General features: G+C 40.3%; 1 protein-coding gene across 3 annotated transcripts in view; it reads left to right on the top strand.

The window, feature by feature from the left end:
- The window catches only part of PID1 (phosphotyrosine interaction domain containing 1), an 83245-nt gene that overhangs the window by 22030 nt on the left and 45841 nt on the right, over nucleotides 1–15374 (top strand). For all 3 annotated transcript variants that reach the window (XM_056499224.1, XM_056499226.1, XM_056499225.1), the window contains exon 2: nucleotides 10727–10873. In XM_056499224.1, the coding sequence (XP_056355199.1) occupies nucleotides 10727–10873 (147 nt within the window). The remainder of the gene's footprint in view (nucleotides 1–10726; nucleotides 10874–15374) is intronic.

Genomic DNA, 15374 nt, shown 5'->3' with positions numbered 1-15374 from the left:
GTGCTTTGAGGGTTGCTGGAATAACTGCATCACTAATGCTGCAAAGTTAAATTGAATAAGGCAAAGGAGGAAGACAGTGGGGAAATGCTGGGCAGGCACTTAATTTATTTTAATTTTGTTGGTTCTTTCACATCTGTTCAACTAGCTGCCTGACACAGGCAGACAGGGGTCTGTAAATGTAGTGGGTATTCAGTGTATTTCCATCTTGTATTACAGGAATGTATTTTAGATCTGCATCCAGAGAAGCCCAGGACTTTAACATTTCAGTTCCCCTTCCTTGGACCTTGATGTTCTATATTACTTCATTTGCTCTAAGCTTAGGACATATTAAAACACTGCTTGCAATAATTGACAGGGTTTGCATGAACAAACAACCCTCTCATCTACATTCCTGTTTCTTGTGCAACTTCATTTCTCAAAGTTGAGCCCAAACTTGAAAACACAGGTCTTTTTCAATGCAAAATTATATAATTTGTAAAGTGGGTGAGAATGGATGGTGTTTGTGGTGATGAGCCATCAATAGAGGGGGAGGAAAGTTGAGACTACTGAGAATAAGGATGTTCCTTTGTTGCTGTTGTAGATCTTTTGTGTGTAGAAACTTGTAAGTCATTGCTGTGTTGAAAAAAGTTTGGAGCAGATTGGACAGAAGTAAGAGTATAATTACTGGAAACAGAGGAAGTAGCTTTCACAATGTAAAGAGGTTGAATGATGATCCTGGTGCATGCCTGAAGTCTTCCAATTTTGCTGGTCTTGCTGGAAGGGAGCATTTGGATAGTTTTGAACTTTTCTGTTTCCTTTAGTTAAACAATTAATTATTTCCATCATTCAGTACACTTGATTTCATTAGTAGTGTTGGAGTGTAAGACCAAGACTTCTTTAAGAAGTGGTAGTAATTCTTCATGTAGGTGCAGGTAGCAGCACATGTAAAGCAGCAGTAAAGGTGAGGGTGGTTCTCTTCCTGTTGAACTTCAGATTGTTTTGCCAGTGATTTCTGTGGAAGCAGGGTTTTGTTTCTTTCATGGCATATGAGATTCCTAAAGGCTGGGATTTGGTTGTGAATGAGCACGTGCTTCCAGAGTGGAATTACTTGGAATGAGTTTGTTTAATGGATTGTGGTTCCTCCAGAGTGACGCTGCAGCGCCTGTGTGAGGAGTTAGCTATTTTTAATTGGTCCCATATGTCCTGGCAGATAGTATATTAACCATGCCTTGAGGGGATAAGGGCATCTGGTGGATTCTCATGGTGCATATTTTATTTCTTTTCTGGAGGGATTTGCTTTTTATTCCTTGTTTTTTCTCCCCACTCTTTGTTCTTACAACTGTAGATATGTATATGTATGTATAACCACTAGTGTTTTGAAACTTAATACTCAGCTAAGGGATTAGTTAGGCTTCTGCAAAATTATCTGAACTCTGCTGACAAGTAAAGAGGAAGAAACTGAGGTTTTATAGAGAAGCTGGAGTTTCTGACTATCTCCAAGTTTGAACAATTAAATTGCAAGAAGTCAGAAGCTTAATCTCTGCCTTGTCAAGTGCTAAGGAATTGTTCTTTGTAAACGAGAAAAATGGAAGAAAAGATTAATTACTTTTGGAAAAACCTTGAAAACACTATGCAGATTTAACCTTTATATCTGGAGGATGTGGATATTGGAGGGCAGTCCTGCCCATGGGCCCTGCTGGCCTTAACGAAGGGGAGCACCATCCTCAGCTGTTTTATTTGCCTCATTCTGAAATGGATAAAGCAGAGTCATTTTGCATCTGGCTGTTTTGCCTCAGCTTAACAAGTAAGGTAGTTGTAGAAGAAACAGGAATGTAAATGAGTTGGAGTATTTTTTCTTTTGTAAGGGTTTCTTGGTGCAAATCCTGTCAATTATCCAACTCTAAAGTTTTGCTGAATTAATGAGACACTTTGTAGAAAGGTATTTTTGATCACTTTCTGTAGAATCCCTTATTTCCGATGTAGGCTCTCTAATGTACTATTTTTATTCATGGCTTAAAGAAGTGGAAAGACCTACTATGTGAAGTTGCCCTGGGGTAGTGGCTGTGTATCTGCACTGCAGTGGGACCCAATTTTCATCTATATTCTGCATTGTCTGCTCAGAGGTTTGTATAGCTATAAATCCTGTCAGAGCTTCCCATGATGAATAATTTGCTGTTGGAGGTGGGAAAGGAGGTGTTGCAGGAGGTGAAATACCTGTGAGTTCCTTGAGGGGAAGTTCCCTGTGATGGAGCAGTAGTGGTGGCCAGACACAGCTCCCTGGGGATGCTCTGGGCAGGGACTGATGGTGCTCATGGGGATGAATGTGTGGCAGGAGGGAAGGCTAAAATCACCAGGCTGCTTCTTCATCCCTTGCAAGAGCTGAGGGCTTCTCAAAAAGGCTGACTTGCTAAGATGCAGGTCCATTCCCTTGGTGTGTGTCTGTGGGAAATAGGAGGACTCCTCAGAGACCCTCAAAATGCCAGGTTTAAATCTTGGGAGTGGTTCTGACCTGGAAAAGGCAGTGCTGTACATCAGCATCAAAGGACTCCATGATTCTCATTCTTTTGCAGCTGTAAATACAACAGTTCATTAGACCAGAAATCAATTTCATTTATATTTAAGCAACACATAGCATTTTTTGTCAAGAATTTGTACACTTTGTTTCTCCACAGTATTAAACAGTGTTACTTGTAGCAAATAATCGGGGCAGATTCCTTGTTTGTAGCAGGTGCCTTTGTCACCCAGTCTGTATCCCTGTCTCAGAAAATAAGTCTTAGCAAGGCAAGAAAGGTGTCACTGAACTATATAACTGCTTGCCAAGTTCTTGATTTATTGCAAAAAAATGAAGAAGAGTGGCAGAGCGAAACACTGGTTTAGAAAGGGCTGCATTGGAGAATACAGTGTCTGTCTGGCAGGTATTGTCTGAGATGGGATTGTTGTGCCAGGCACAGAGTGAAGAGAAAAAACTTTTTAAAGCATCCTCTGACACAGAAATTATTGGAAAGCCTCCAAGGGCAAATTGAAAAAGCAACAGCTGCCTTCATGCTGCAGGATTCCATTGTTTTAATATTGGGCCAACTATACCAAATAATACATGTACTGGAAACTCATGTTAGGAGAAAAATATGTTGGAAAGCAGCTTAGGGGTCAGCTCAGAATCAAAGTGAATGAACTTGACATATTTATGCTGCTGTGTGTTCTATTTTGTTCCTTCTTTTCTTGTCAGCTCCTATTTCTTAATTTATTTCTACTTTTCCTTTTTTATTTTAAACCATTTGTCTTGTCTTGGACTTGTTATTTTGCCATTTGTCCTGAAAAATGCTGGAGCTGATAAATTCTTCTGTTTGCACTGAGAAATTCTGGTATCTTTGAAACTGTAATCTATTTTAAAATTCCAGAACTAGTTCAGTTGTGACAAAGTTATTAGAATTTGAGAGGTAGCAGTAATTTCTAGGGCATATTTATTTATGAGAGCAGCTCTGTTAATATACTGGTAAAGTTTTTTATGCTTTATTTCTATTGATGCTAAAAAAATGTTGTTATAAAATATATATGCAATGAACACCAGGCATTGGAAAATACAGCTTATTTCAAAATATATTTAACAGTCATCAGTAGGTAAAAGACTGTAAAAGCAGATATATGTAGATGTTTGTGTTCTATCCAACATGCCTAATTTTCACTGAAGTATTAACCTGGGAATTTAGGCAGTGTCAAGTACAGACTAATGAAGGAATATTTTACTATGATACTGTGACTTTTTTTTCCTCCTCCATTTATGTCTTAGGGAGGTCTTATTTTATTTTCATGATTTTGAGTGTCCTGAAATATTGGCTTCTTTCTTCCTACTCTGATATGAATCTCTGTAGTGAGGCTTTAGGTTCTGGGCAGTTGTGTCTAAACTGGGAACTGAATACCCTGTATACTTAGATTTGTTTAGGTTGGGGTTTAGTTTGACTGATGGTAGAGAGATGTTAGAGGATCAGTCATGAAATTCTCCTCTGGCTCTGAAGTTCCCTGCAGTTTGGAGGGTGTTTGTATCTGGGACTGGGTTTTGTTTGGGCAGCAATCCTGCTGATCGGAATCGCATGAGCTTGGCAACGGAACAGGGACATCCAGCCAGAGCAAACTCCAAGTACACAGGCTCTGAGAACAAAACGTTTCACATGAATTAGATTGGGAGGAAACAAATTCTTTAAACTTGTAAGAAAACAAGGCAATGTGAGCACTATCACACAGGCAGCTGTGTGATCACAGCTATTGATAGGGAGTGGCTGTTCTATTTATGAAATCTTGATAATTATGTGTTTTTAAGAGATATGTTTTGCCACCACTGGAAAATGAATATTCCCAAGAAGGTGGTGTCAGAGTGAGATGGAATAATTCTTGGTACTTGCATGCGAAGATCCAGTAGCATCTTTGCTGGAAGGCTTTTTGACACTCTGCTGATTTTGGTTTCCTATGTACTTTGCCTTCCTTTTCTGTCTGCAGTCTTATGTCCCTTTCCTTTCATGTATCTATTGTTTCTGTATACTGCAGGTTTCTCCATCAGAGCTTTATCCTTGACTCCCTTACTGCACTCAGTAATGGCAGGAGAAGTCCAGGAGGGGCCCTGCCTGGCAGCATTGCTTGTAGTGCTGCCTCTCCTGGTGCTTTCCTTTCCCCGGTCTCATGCCCTGCCTGCTTTGATGGCATCTTCTTGCTGTCCTGTCATAAAGATTAGAGCTTATCCTGTCAAATACAGATTACTCCTTTCTGTGCCCAAACTCTCTCTGCCACCCCATCTCTCTCCTGTGCTGTTTCTGGGTGGAAGGAGCATGGGGACATGAGTGGTGGCAGGCACTGGTTTCTTTTGTGCAACCATGCATAGTCATTGGACATGTGGAGAGGGGGCATAGGTTTGCTTGCTTGGTTGGTTTTTTTGTTTTGTTCTGTGGAACACTTCCCAGATGCTTTGTCCCGAGATTCTTGGGGGTGCCTTGCCCTCAGTCCACTGAGTCATGCCAAGTTGTGCCATGGCCTGCCCAAGCTCCTCTATTTACAAAATGTATCACAGGGTGCCTGCAGGCAAGCCTGTTTTACCAATTCCACATGTTGCCCCTTCTTTGTGATTGAAATATGAAAATTCAGACATAATTTTATGATTTTTCACATAAATAGCATCTGCTACCTGAAAGAGATTGAATGGATTTGTTTTGATGGGCTGGCAAAATATAGGTCTTGGGATGCTAGATGAAATAAACTTTTAATAACTAAATTTCTGGAGTTGGATTGGTTTCAGGAAAGTTGCTTGGCATGGATCTGCTTGAGTATAGTTGTGATGTGTTCTTGGGTTTGTGCATGCCAGTCAGTTTTGTGTTACAGAGCAGGCTGCTGATGGGATGATTTCTGACTTTATCATGATAAATTGCTTCCATCCCTTCTGTAGAGGGTTTTATTGCAGTGTTCAGTACAATGTTTATATGAACTGCTACTAAAGGATAAATAAATAAAGCATATTATAGTTTAATGTGGGGGAGGGAAAGTGTTTAAACTGTATTAGCAGTATTTGTTTAACAAGAAATGGATCAGAGATGGCATTTATCTGTACTGGACAGATTGGCTTTAAACAAAACAAAGCCTTAAAATGGATCAGTTTTCATATAGATCAGAATTCTTTCCTTGCTGAAAGGCTGGAGCCTTGGGGTTGGGTGGTCCTCATCTCACAGCTGTGCTCATGTAACTCATGGGGTAACCATAGTATTAAAGATCTATTGTGTTGTCATCTCCTCTTGTACCAATAGACTGGATATGCTGTAGTCAAATTCCACTGGGAACAGGTGAAAAGGAACATTTATACTTTCTAAAATTCTGTTGCAGTTCATTTGGTTGTGTCTTTTCTCTCCTAGGCTGCTTTGTCTTGCTGTTGGATGCTGTTGAAAAGTTCTGGGTTAATTCCAGAACTAAATAGGTTTCAGAGGTAGAGAGGTACTTGTGCTGAAATAGTAAATTATAGAGATTATTTCTGAATTTCCCTTCATCTTTTGCTGATGCACTGGCATGGATTTCATCTGGGAATTCCTTTGTAGGTGCTGTAGAAGGATGAATTGCCCAGAGGACTGCTTCTTCTTCTGGCACATCGCTCTTTCAGTGTCTTTGAACTTTTAGAATAACTCTTTTTCATAAGTTAACATCCTATCATTTTTGGGTTCAAAGCACATCTTTGGCAGAATTGGCCAAGTACAGGTTATCTGGAAATGTGATGGCAGTTTACACAGTCATGTGTTGATTGTAATGCTGATGTTGAGAGAGAATGGGGGATGAGGGCTAAGGTGCTGGAGACTTTTCTTTCAATCATCATGTTGCAACCAAATCAACCTGTAAAATGTATTTATTTTGCTTAACTCCTGTTGCTGGATTACAGGTTACAATGAGTTACAGTCCCCTCTTTCTTGATGCTTATTTTTATACTCCTATCCAATATATAACCCTTTCTTAGATTTTTGAATTTGGGCCTTTATTTCCATCAGGAAAATTAAAAGATCCACTAGGCTTGTCTGCTGAATACTCAATATTGTGAACAGCAGTGACTGCTTTGTCAAGACCTGAAGATGAAGAGCATTATTATTACAAATGTCAGTACATAATTTTCTCCTCCAAGTCATGTTTCCTTGCATGGAATCATAGTTATTTTCTCCAAGATGTTTGGCCTGAGTTCTGGAAGTGATTGTATTTTTGCTGACAAACTAAACCAAAACCCAAGTGCTGTTAATTTTTAGTTTTAAGTGCAACGGAAATGTGCCTGAATATGCAGCACATAAAATTTGCAAGTTGAATGTTCTGAACTAGTTAGTCTAGAGCTAATGAGTGACTGTTGAGCTGATAACAAAATATGTGTTGAACAACATATAAGTTCTTCATTCTTATGTTCAATTAACTGGTAGCTGAGAGTGTTAGTGATGGCAGGGTTTTCATTGAAATAGGGAGGGTCACCAAGGAGGCAAGAGGCAGTACCTCTGCAGTGACAGTCTTAGCCAGTTATGGGTTTGGGCTGCCTGTTATGCAACATTTGGTTTTCTTCTGCAGGGGGAAAGGATGCCATTAAGATGGGTAAACTAAGCAAAATAGACTGATGGAACCTGAATCCTTGAACAAGTAAAACTATGGTTTTGAATTAAGATGATTGTCCAGTGTTATTGGCAGCATTACCTAAATTTTGCTCTGAATGATATAATGTTCTAGGAAACAGCTATTCTAGCAACTAGGAAAATACAATACTAATTACAGGTCTGATGCTTTCTTTGGCATTTAAGGTATTTTCATTTGCTGAAGATATTTTTAAACTTACTGCCAAATTCATACTGTTCTGTTACTCCTTGCATTTTTTTCAAATATAAAGTCATATCAATAGCACCATCTAAATGGATAAAGAATGAGTGATGTGTAGTTTTGAGCTGTTGGTATACTCATGCCATCATCTTCTGATGATGGATTGCAGTATAAAAGCCACCAAATGAACCTAGTGGTTCTGGCACATGAAATGTGAATGGTATAATGTTCCCTGAAACTTTATGCACTGGATTGCCAAAGTCATGCTTTTCAAGAACTTTGTGAACTTAAAGCACTTTAAAGAAATATTTCGAGTTCACAGCAGTGGAGAGTGAATGCCTCTTCTCAAAAAATATGTTGGCTGCTGTTATAGGTCAGCTTTTGCCAACAGTTTCTGCAGGAGATGCCAGTTTGGAGTGGAAACCCAAGAAATGGGTTCAGCGAAGCACTTTATCCTGTTCTTGGCTTAAAGCACATGAATAATCCCATTGACTACCCACGTGTGCTTTACTGTGGCTGCTCACATAGTGAAAGTGAGGCATGTGTTTAAATAGTGTGCTTATTTGGGGGCTCCCTGCATGATGTCTGCTGGCAGAGATTTGATTTTCTTATGGCAGCCATCACATGAGTGTGCAGGCAGTCAGCGTGGTCTGCATTAGCCCAAAGCAAAGGCTATTTCTGCCTCCACCCCCAATCCTTCCTGCTCTTCTCTGGCAACTCATCAGCTGTTTGCTGCCAATTGTGCTCTCGTGTTTTTGGCACCCAACCACTCCAACTTGCTGCTCATACAAGTATTGAATTGCCTTTGTAAGGCACAGAGTAGGCTTTTCCTTGTTTAAGATTGTATATGTGGTTGTTATGACATGAAAAAAAGATCATTGCTGAAGTTTTCTTCATTTTGGTCAAACTGTGCCCTTTCTGACAGTGGTCTCATTAAAGTTTACAGAGATGTCAGCAGAGGAGAACAACCATTTTGCAGGTCCAAGCTCACTGTTCAGGAGGGCTAAATGGAGTTTTTTTACTTTGGTTGTCTAATGGAAGCACCATTCTTTATTGGAGAAGCCCAGTAAACAGATCATTTATGGAAACAGAGCTCTTTCAGCACTCAAAAGAGGGAAAAGTTAAATGCTAGGACAGGTTCTTCAACCTGATTATTTCACAACCATTATCTCTGTTGATCCAAAATTGGCTCACTTGGAAAATAGTACAACTTCAGGTTAATAGTACATTTTTTGCATCTCTGCCTTCCTCTCCCATCCCCTGCATGCACAAGACAGCAGCAGAAAGCTCTGGGAGCAGCATATCCCCAGGCTTTGAAAGGGATTGTTTGTAGGGGAAATTGCTGTGACCTGTGCATGGCTGGGCCTGAGCTCCAGCACCCTTTGCCTTCTGCACATTTTCTCCTCCAGAAATACAAACTCAGCAGCAGGTTAGCACACCTAGAGCCTACAGATAAAAGCAAGTCTGCTGTAGTAGACAGCAGTTAGTCAGTGGGGCCAGCAAGCCCAGCACTGCAGCTGGTAGTCAATGATGCTCCTTCAAAAACAGCACCTCAAACCTGCTTGCTTTGTACTCCTCACAGCTTTTTACCTGCTCTTCAGCCTTTGCTAACAACTCCACTGGAGAGACCTAGGAAACTCCAAACAAAAGGCTGTAAATTGCAACCTAAAAGTAAAATGAAGTAGGTTTTCTCAGTTTAGTTATCCTAGCTGTCAAAGAGCACTGTTATCTTCAGAAACATATCAGATAATGTTCTTTAATGTATAATCATCTTAAATTGAGTACTTTTCTGCTGGAGCTGTTTGGGAGAGTGATTGGGGTAATGTGTAATATGAGCAGATGAAAAATAGTATGAGTAGAGCGCTTCACTGGGATGAAAACTTGAATGCCTGCACAAACACCAGAGAGGCCCTAAAGTATTGCTGTTAACAGGCTGTAACTTCATGTGTGAAACAGGTAAACAAGTACTATTTTCACAGACTGTAAGTGTATATGCCTTGAATGTATTTCTAAGAATCTTTGAAGGGCTGTACTTCCAGTAGCATAACAATTATTAGACTTAAAAACTGAGAAACTAAGGACTAAACTGTTACAAAGGTGTATCAACAGCCTTTCAGTTGGCACATGATAAAGTACTTATGATCTGGTAGCAAGTTTATTTTCAAAGGAATATTCATATCCACAAAAATCCATAGAAAATTGGAATGGTATCTAAATAGTTGATTTATCCCCTGTGTATAAGTAAAATATTGAATAGACACTCTCTTCATATAAAATACAGGACTGAACAACAAGGACTTGTGTTGATTTTCTAAGCTCCAATAGAGACTTCTTGCATGGTTCTGGGAAGTCACTTAGCATCTCTTTTACTGCAAGCCAAGCCCTACAATGCTTGTCTGCATTGCAGAGGTAAAGAGGAGACTGAGAAAAGGGGTGGCTGCAAAGCAGGTTAAGAATCTCCTGTCAAAAGTCAGAACAAATGGTTTAATTTTGATGAAAAGTCATTGCATGTATGTCTAATAACTGCTGCTTGGTAAGAGTCAATTTTTGAAGTTTTGATAAAGTCATACATCATTAGACAGTGCTGTGACATGTTACTACCTTGATTTAGTTCATATCTGCATTTTTTCTCCCTTAGGTAAGTAGTAGCATGTGAAAATGTTCAGTTTTTCAAATGAAGGTCAGTTCAAAGAAACATCTAAATGTTAAAAAATTTCTCTTGGCTCCCCTGATTCCACAAAATTGATTTGGAAGTATTTCAAGGATTGACTTTACTCACTAAGCAATTGCTAAGAAACTTTTAATTTGATGACTTTACTGTTCACCAGATAGTTCTTCACCTAAGCCTGGGGAGTCTGTTTAAGAAACTGACAAGTTTTGAGTGACATCTAGTCACTGGTACCAAGGGTGACATTTGCATTGGAGACTACAGGAAGTATTTCTTGCAAAGAGAATATAAAATTCACATGACAAAGACAAACCAATGGGGGATCCAGCTCAGTGGGAATGGTAACATCTACAAAGGTCTCTGGGATGAGATTTAAGTACAGAGGACGGCGAACAAGGATGGATGAATCCATAGTTCTTTTAATGATCTTTGATCCCCTGTTCTTCTTCCCTGTGGACATTAGCAGAGGAGGGTCCATGAACACTTTATTATATACTTGCAAATGATCAGAGGTTGAATTTAGACCCTTTGTGGAACATATGTGAATTGTAATGGATCCTTCCACTTTGTGTGTGTATATCTTCTAAAATTAAAAATATCTCCACATTGCTGATAGTAATGAATGCTCTCAAGTCCCAGAACTTGTTAAGTCTCCCCAGGAAAGCTTGCAAAGCATTGAACAAGCAAGCGAAACATGCAGACACTTCCAATTATTAACTCTCATTTTTCTGCACTAGAACTGGAGGTAATTTCTTTTCTTTTTCTGTTTAGCACTTTCAGACCATGTTAAAGACCAAGTTGAATGTCCTAACTCTTCGTAAAGAGCCTCTTCCAACCGTGATCTTCCACGAGCCAGAAGCCATTGAGCTGTGCACCACAACCCCCCTCATGAAGACCCGGACTCACACTGGATGCAAGGTACTCAGAAGTGTAAACTGGGAGTGAGACCACTGGGAAGGTGTCCCATGGTTGTGTGAGTTCTAAAGAGCCCAAAGTAACCAGCACAGTTCTGGAAATTCCATTAACTGCTACTATTACTATAAAGTTTCTGAATCAAAAAAGTCATTGAGCATTTCTGACCAAAAGTTTTGGGCTTCAGGAGGAAAAGGTTTGGGTTACATGTCATGATGCAAATTGTGGAGGATTTCTAACAGCCTGTAATGAACTGCTGCTTGTAAACACTGACATTATTTCTGTAAGGGCTAGTGTTGCAGATTAAAACTCGAGGTTAGTTTGGCTGGGTTTTTTTCCTTTGTTTGTTTGGGTTTTTTAAGGTAAAAAAGGGAAAAGGGGGGCAGGAGACTTATGTCTTTATTTGGTTAAGCAACAAGATCAATTTGCCCAGTTACATCAAAGCAGAGCTTCTGCAAAGGCTATTCCTCTTTTTAAAAGTTTAATGACTTAAGAGCCTCGAGTGTGTTCTTCTGTGGTAAGAAACCATATAAAAATAGGAAACAAGTCTGCTCTGTTTGCATCTTTTCTTGGAGTCATTTTCCTTGGTCACAGAGCTCGCCTGGCTTTGCAGAGCCATGGGCAGCCTTGCAGGCTGAGCTGGGCACCAGTCTGGCCTGTGCTCACAGCTGGGGCTTGGCAGCCAATTCCCCTTGCCTGGCTGCCAGTTGTAGGGGGTGTCCACCTGCCCTCGAGGGTCTCAGTGAAAATGGAGAGAACTGGGCTTCAGACTGCCCTGCTCTGTAAAGTGTTAACTCCTGGAGAGCTGTTGCTTGATGCTATGTGTGCTGGATAAAATCCAAAGTGCAATTAAATGTCCTAAACCCCTTCCCTGCCATGGTATGTACACAAATGTGCACACACACTCTTCCCTGCTGGGGGATCTGATGTGAGCGAGGTGGGGTTGGAAGAAATGGATTTCTTCTGCTTCTCTTGGCATACTGTACTTGGGCACCTCCAGGCCTGGCACTTCCTCAGCAAAGTTTCTTCTTGGGAAGTGTCACTTCCCATGCATTTGACTCTTTGCCTCCACAATAGCCAGGAACAGGACTCTGCTGCTGGGTGTTGGAGCAGAGCTGCCCTGTGCTGATGCAGAGGAATGCTGGGGAAGCAACTCTAATATGCTTTGTATGGTAGCTTGCAGTATCTGCTCTTCCATGGTGATACTTTTTGTCCTTTATGTTGGCATCTAATGAATTTTTAGGGAATATTAGCTATGATCAAAATGGTTCACAAAGTATCTGGCTTTCACCTCCAGTTAGAAAGGTCAGGCATAATAATCCTTTCTGAAATCAGTTTATCTTTGTGAATGTGTATAAAATTTAAATGAAGCTTTTTATTCAACTTACAGTCCTTCAATTGGAAAAGAATTGCAGAGAGATGTTGAACTCCTCAGAAGAGAATTTCATTCTATATTTAGATCTCTTTTATTTATTCATTTATTTTTCCTGCAGTATAGCATAGTAGTGCTGACTAGGGAACATCTGCTCCTACAACACTCCCATTTTCCTTCTTGCACTGTTTCTCCTTCTCCTATAGCTATTTTACCTCCTGTCAGTTCTGGAGTCTTATGATGGTGGTTTTGGGGTGGTGGCTAGGCCGTCTTCAGGTGATTCAGCTGTTGTGATTTTCAATACCTGCTTTGGGAAGGTGATTCCATGTGTATGTTGTTCCTGTGGCTAAGAAATCCTCTCCTGTTAATAACTGAAAGGCTTCAATTTTACCCAGTCTCTGTAGTCACCACCTCTTTCTTTTCCCCCTCTTTTTTCCCTGACTAAATGTGTTCTTCCTGCCAGCTGCTAATAGATAATTGACTTTCCTGTCCTCTTTCCCCTCTGATTATTAGCTTTTTGCTGACTGATACAATAGTAGTGTTGCCATAAAAAAATAGAATTTTATAATATGACTTTTTGCTCTGGTGGGTCAGATGTATTCCTGTTATTCTGGGAGTAAGGTAGGAGATGCTGTGGTGTTGCTGGTACCAGGCCTGTCTGGTTCTGAGACTTGGGCTTTTCAGGCAAGAGCACAGCATCCAGTCTGTACTTGTTTTCATGAGTCACACTTTTTTGATCCTTAATCATTTTATTCCTCTTGACTGAAATCCCTCCAATTTTTCTATGTAATCCCATTAATGAGATAGCATCATTCGTCTGACAGAGGCTCCAGACATCTAATTTTATTGCACAGTTTTAACATAAGCCTCAGCTGGCACCATTTTGTTATGGGAGCTTGACACATGCAATTGCTTTGCTGTTTAGAGGTCTGGGCTTTGGTTTTCTGATGTGATTGCTCTTTTACTTGTCGTTTCATCACAACACAGACTTCTCTTTTTGCTTTCATTTGAAGTTAGCTGCTGAATCTTGAAGAAAAAGCCTTTTTCCCTGAGATCTATTCTCATTTAGTAATTCAATGGGATGGTTTTAAGAATAGCAGAGAAATGTCTAGTTTGAAGTAAGCTAGGGGAACCCCCACCAAATCTGGAAAGCCCAGCCCAAGGGGCTGCAGCTTCTTGTCCTCCTGCAGTGAGGATGCCAAGGCAGGGACTGGGATGCAGTGCCAGAGAGCTGCCATTTCTCTGGGACACAGCTGGAGACCTGTGTGCATCCTCCCTCTTCCCTGCAATGGCTGTGGCATTTATGAATGCTGGATCACCAAGGGCTAAGGTTGGTAGCTGCTCCAAAGAAGGAAAAAACCCAGCTGGTTTATTGTATAGCTGTAAATGGCAAGTCTCAGCTTAAGCTAAACCACTCATTCCTGAGGAATGACCAAAAAAAGTGAGAATATATCTTTTGCTAGTAGCTGAACCACACTTTCAGTCCAAGGTTCTGATTTGATTTTATTTTAGTAGAGCATGTTTTCCATTCAGGGATGAGTGTGATTTAGATGTGTGTATATAAAAACCCATCCATTCTTCTTCAGATCCTAAGGATTTCAATTAGACTGTGGCTGTCCTGCTTGTGGGTATTTCATGTCAAATGGGCACTCCTGTATTTCAGCTGGAAACCTCCTTGTTACTTATCCCAGCACTAAGTACCACCAGATGGAAACACAAAATCTGGAGTCTCTCCAGAAAACAAGTTACTCTACTCAAAAATGCCTGTTTTTTCCATGCCTTTTAACTGATTTTGTTTTAAGTTCTGTGTGGTTTATTCTTCTTTAATGTCCTAATTGTCTTATATTGATTCTAATGTTTCTTGATTTCTGTCCCTTTGAGCCATGGTGGTGGCATGAAAGGAGTTGCCTAAATGACTTCCTCTCTCCTGCTATAGCTTTTCCAGGCACTGGTGCAGTAATGCAAAAGGACAGAGGTTAAAAATGCTGTCTGCAATTTTTAAAGTGGTGTAGTAAGTTTAATTTTTTTTCCTTTTTATTGGAAGACTCTTCAACGTGAAGTCAGTGCTGAATAATCAGCACTGGGTCAGGCAATCTTATTCTTCCAGTTCCCACCAGTGGATGAGCTTTTCTCAGAAGCCTGGGAGGCTGAGAGGAGCATAAACAGTGCAAATGATTGTATTCTTTAGAGGATGCTTTAATGAAATGGGAAAATATATTTTAGTGATATGATATTTACAGGAATGATACTTGTTGCTTGCCTGTCTTATTTGGATTGATTTGGTGAGCATATTAATTCAGGCTTTGTGGAAGGTATGATGTGGAAACTTCTGTGATTGTGTATCTTAAGACTTTTCATCCATCTTAAATTAGCAATTTGTGTAAATGGCATATGTAGGGTAATAGTGTTTTAAGTCTTGCACATACTGATAGAGATTTAAAAGTAGACAAGAAGTAACATAAATAAATGGAGTTTGGTTTTTCACAATAGCTTAATAGCTACACTCCCAAAGCAAAAAGAAAGTGATTCTTCTCCTAAGCTGGCTGCAGGTTGGTGATGACAGTGGGGCCAAGAGCTTCTGTGGCACCAGTGGAGTGTCAGCAGCTGGACACCAAACTTGACTGGTGTAACTCTGGGGCACACCTGATGCTATATGTGTTTGTCAACCTATGAACTGCATTTGGGGTGTTTTCTGGGACACATGGGCTGTGCCTGAGATGCTCTGATGTGTGCCTGCCCTCCAGCAGCAGCTCTGACCCCTTGTTGTCCTTGTTCCTGCTCTTCTCCTGGCTTTGCTGACTGCTGCCAACAGTTTTAATTTTCGCTTTGTCTCTCTTTTTATCTCACATTTTTCTTCATTTCTTAAAAGTAGTTTTCACCATTAGAGACAATTCCATCACCTGTGGGCCCTACTTAACAATTTCCATGCAGGTGAAATTGTCTCACGTGCTTTGAGCAACAGGATATACAGCAGAGACTGGGAGTTTGGTCTGCAAGGGCTAAACAGATGAATGGGGATACATTTCAGCATCATTAAGTCACCCTAGGACATTGGGGAAAGCTCATAATAAGCTTATAGGATGCATAGAGAATAAGATTGATTGAAATTTAATTGTTATCTTTACAATTACAATG

This window comes from Oenanthe melanoleuca, chromosome 9 (assembly GCF_029582105.1).
Source record: "Oenanthe melanoleuca isolate GR-GAL-2019-014 chromosome 9, OMel1.0, whole genome shotgun sequence".
Lineage (NCBI taxonomy): Eukaryota > Metazoa > Chordata > Aves > Passeriformes > Muscicapidae > Oenanthe > Oenanthe melanoleuca.
The sequence above is the reverse complement of the archived record's forward strand: the minus strand, read 5'-3'. Positions and strand labels throughout refer to the sequence as shown.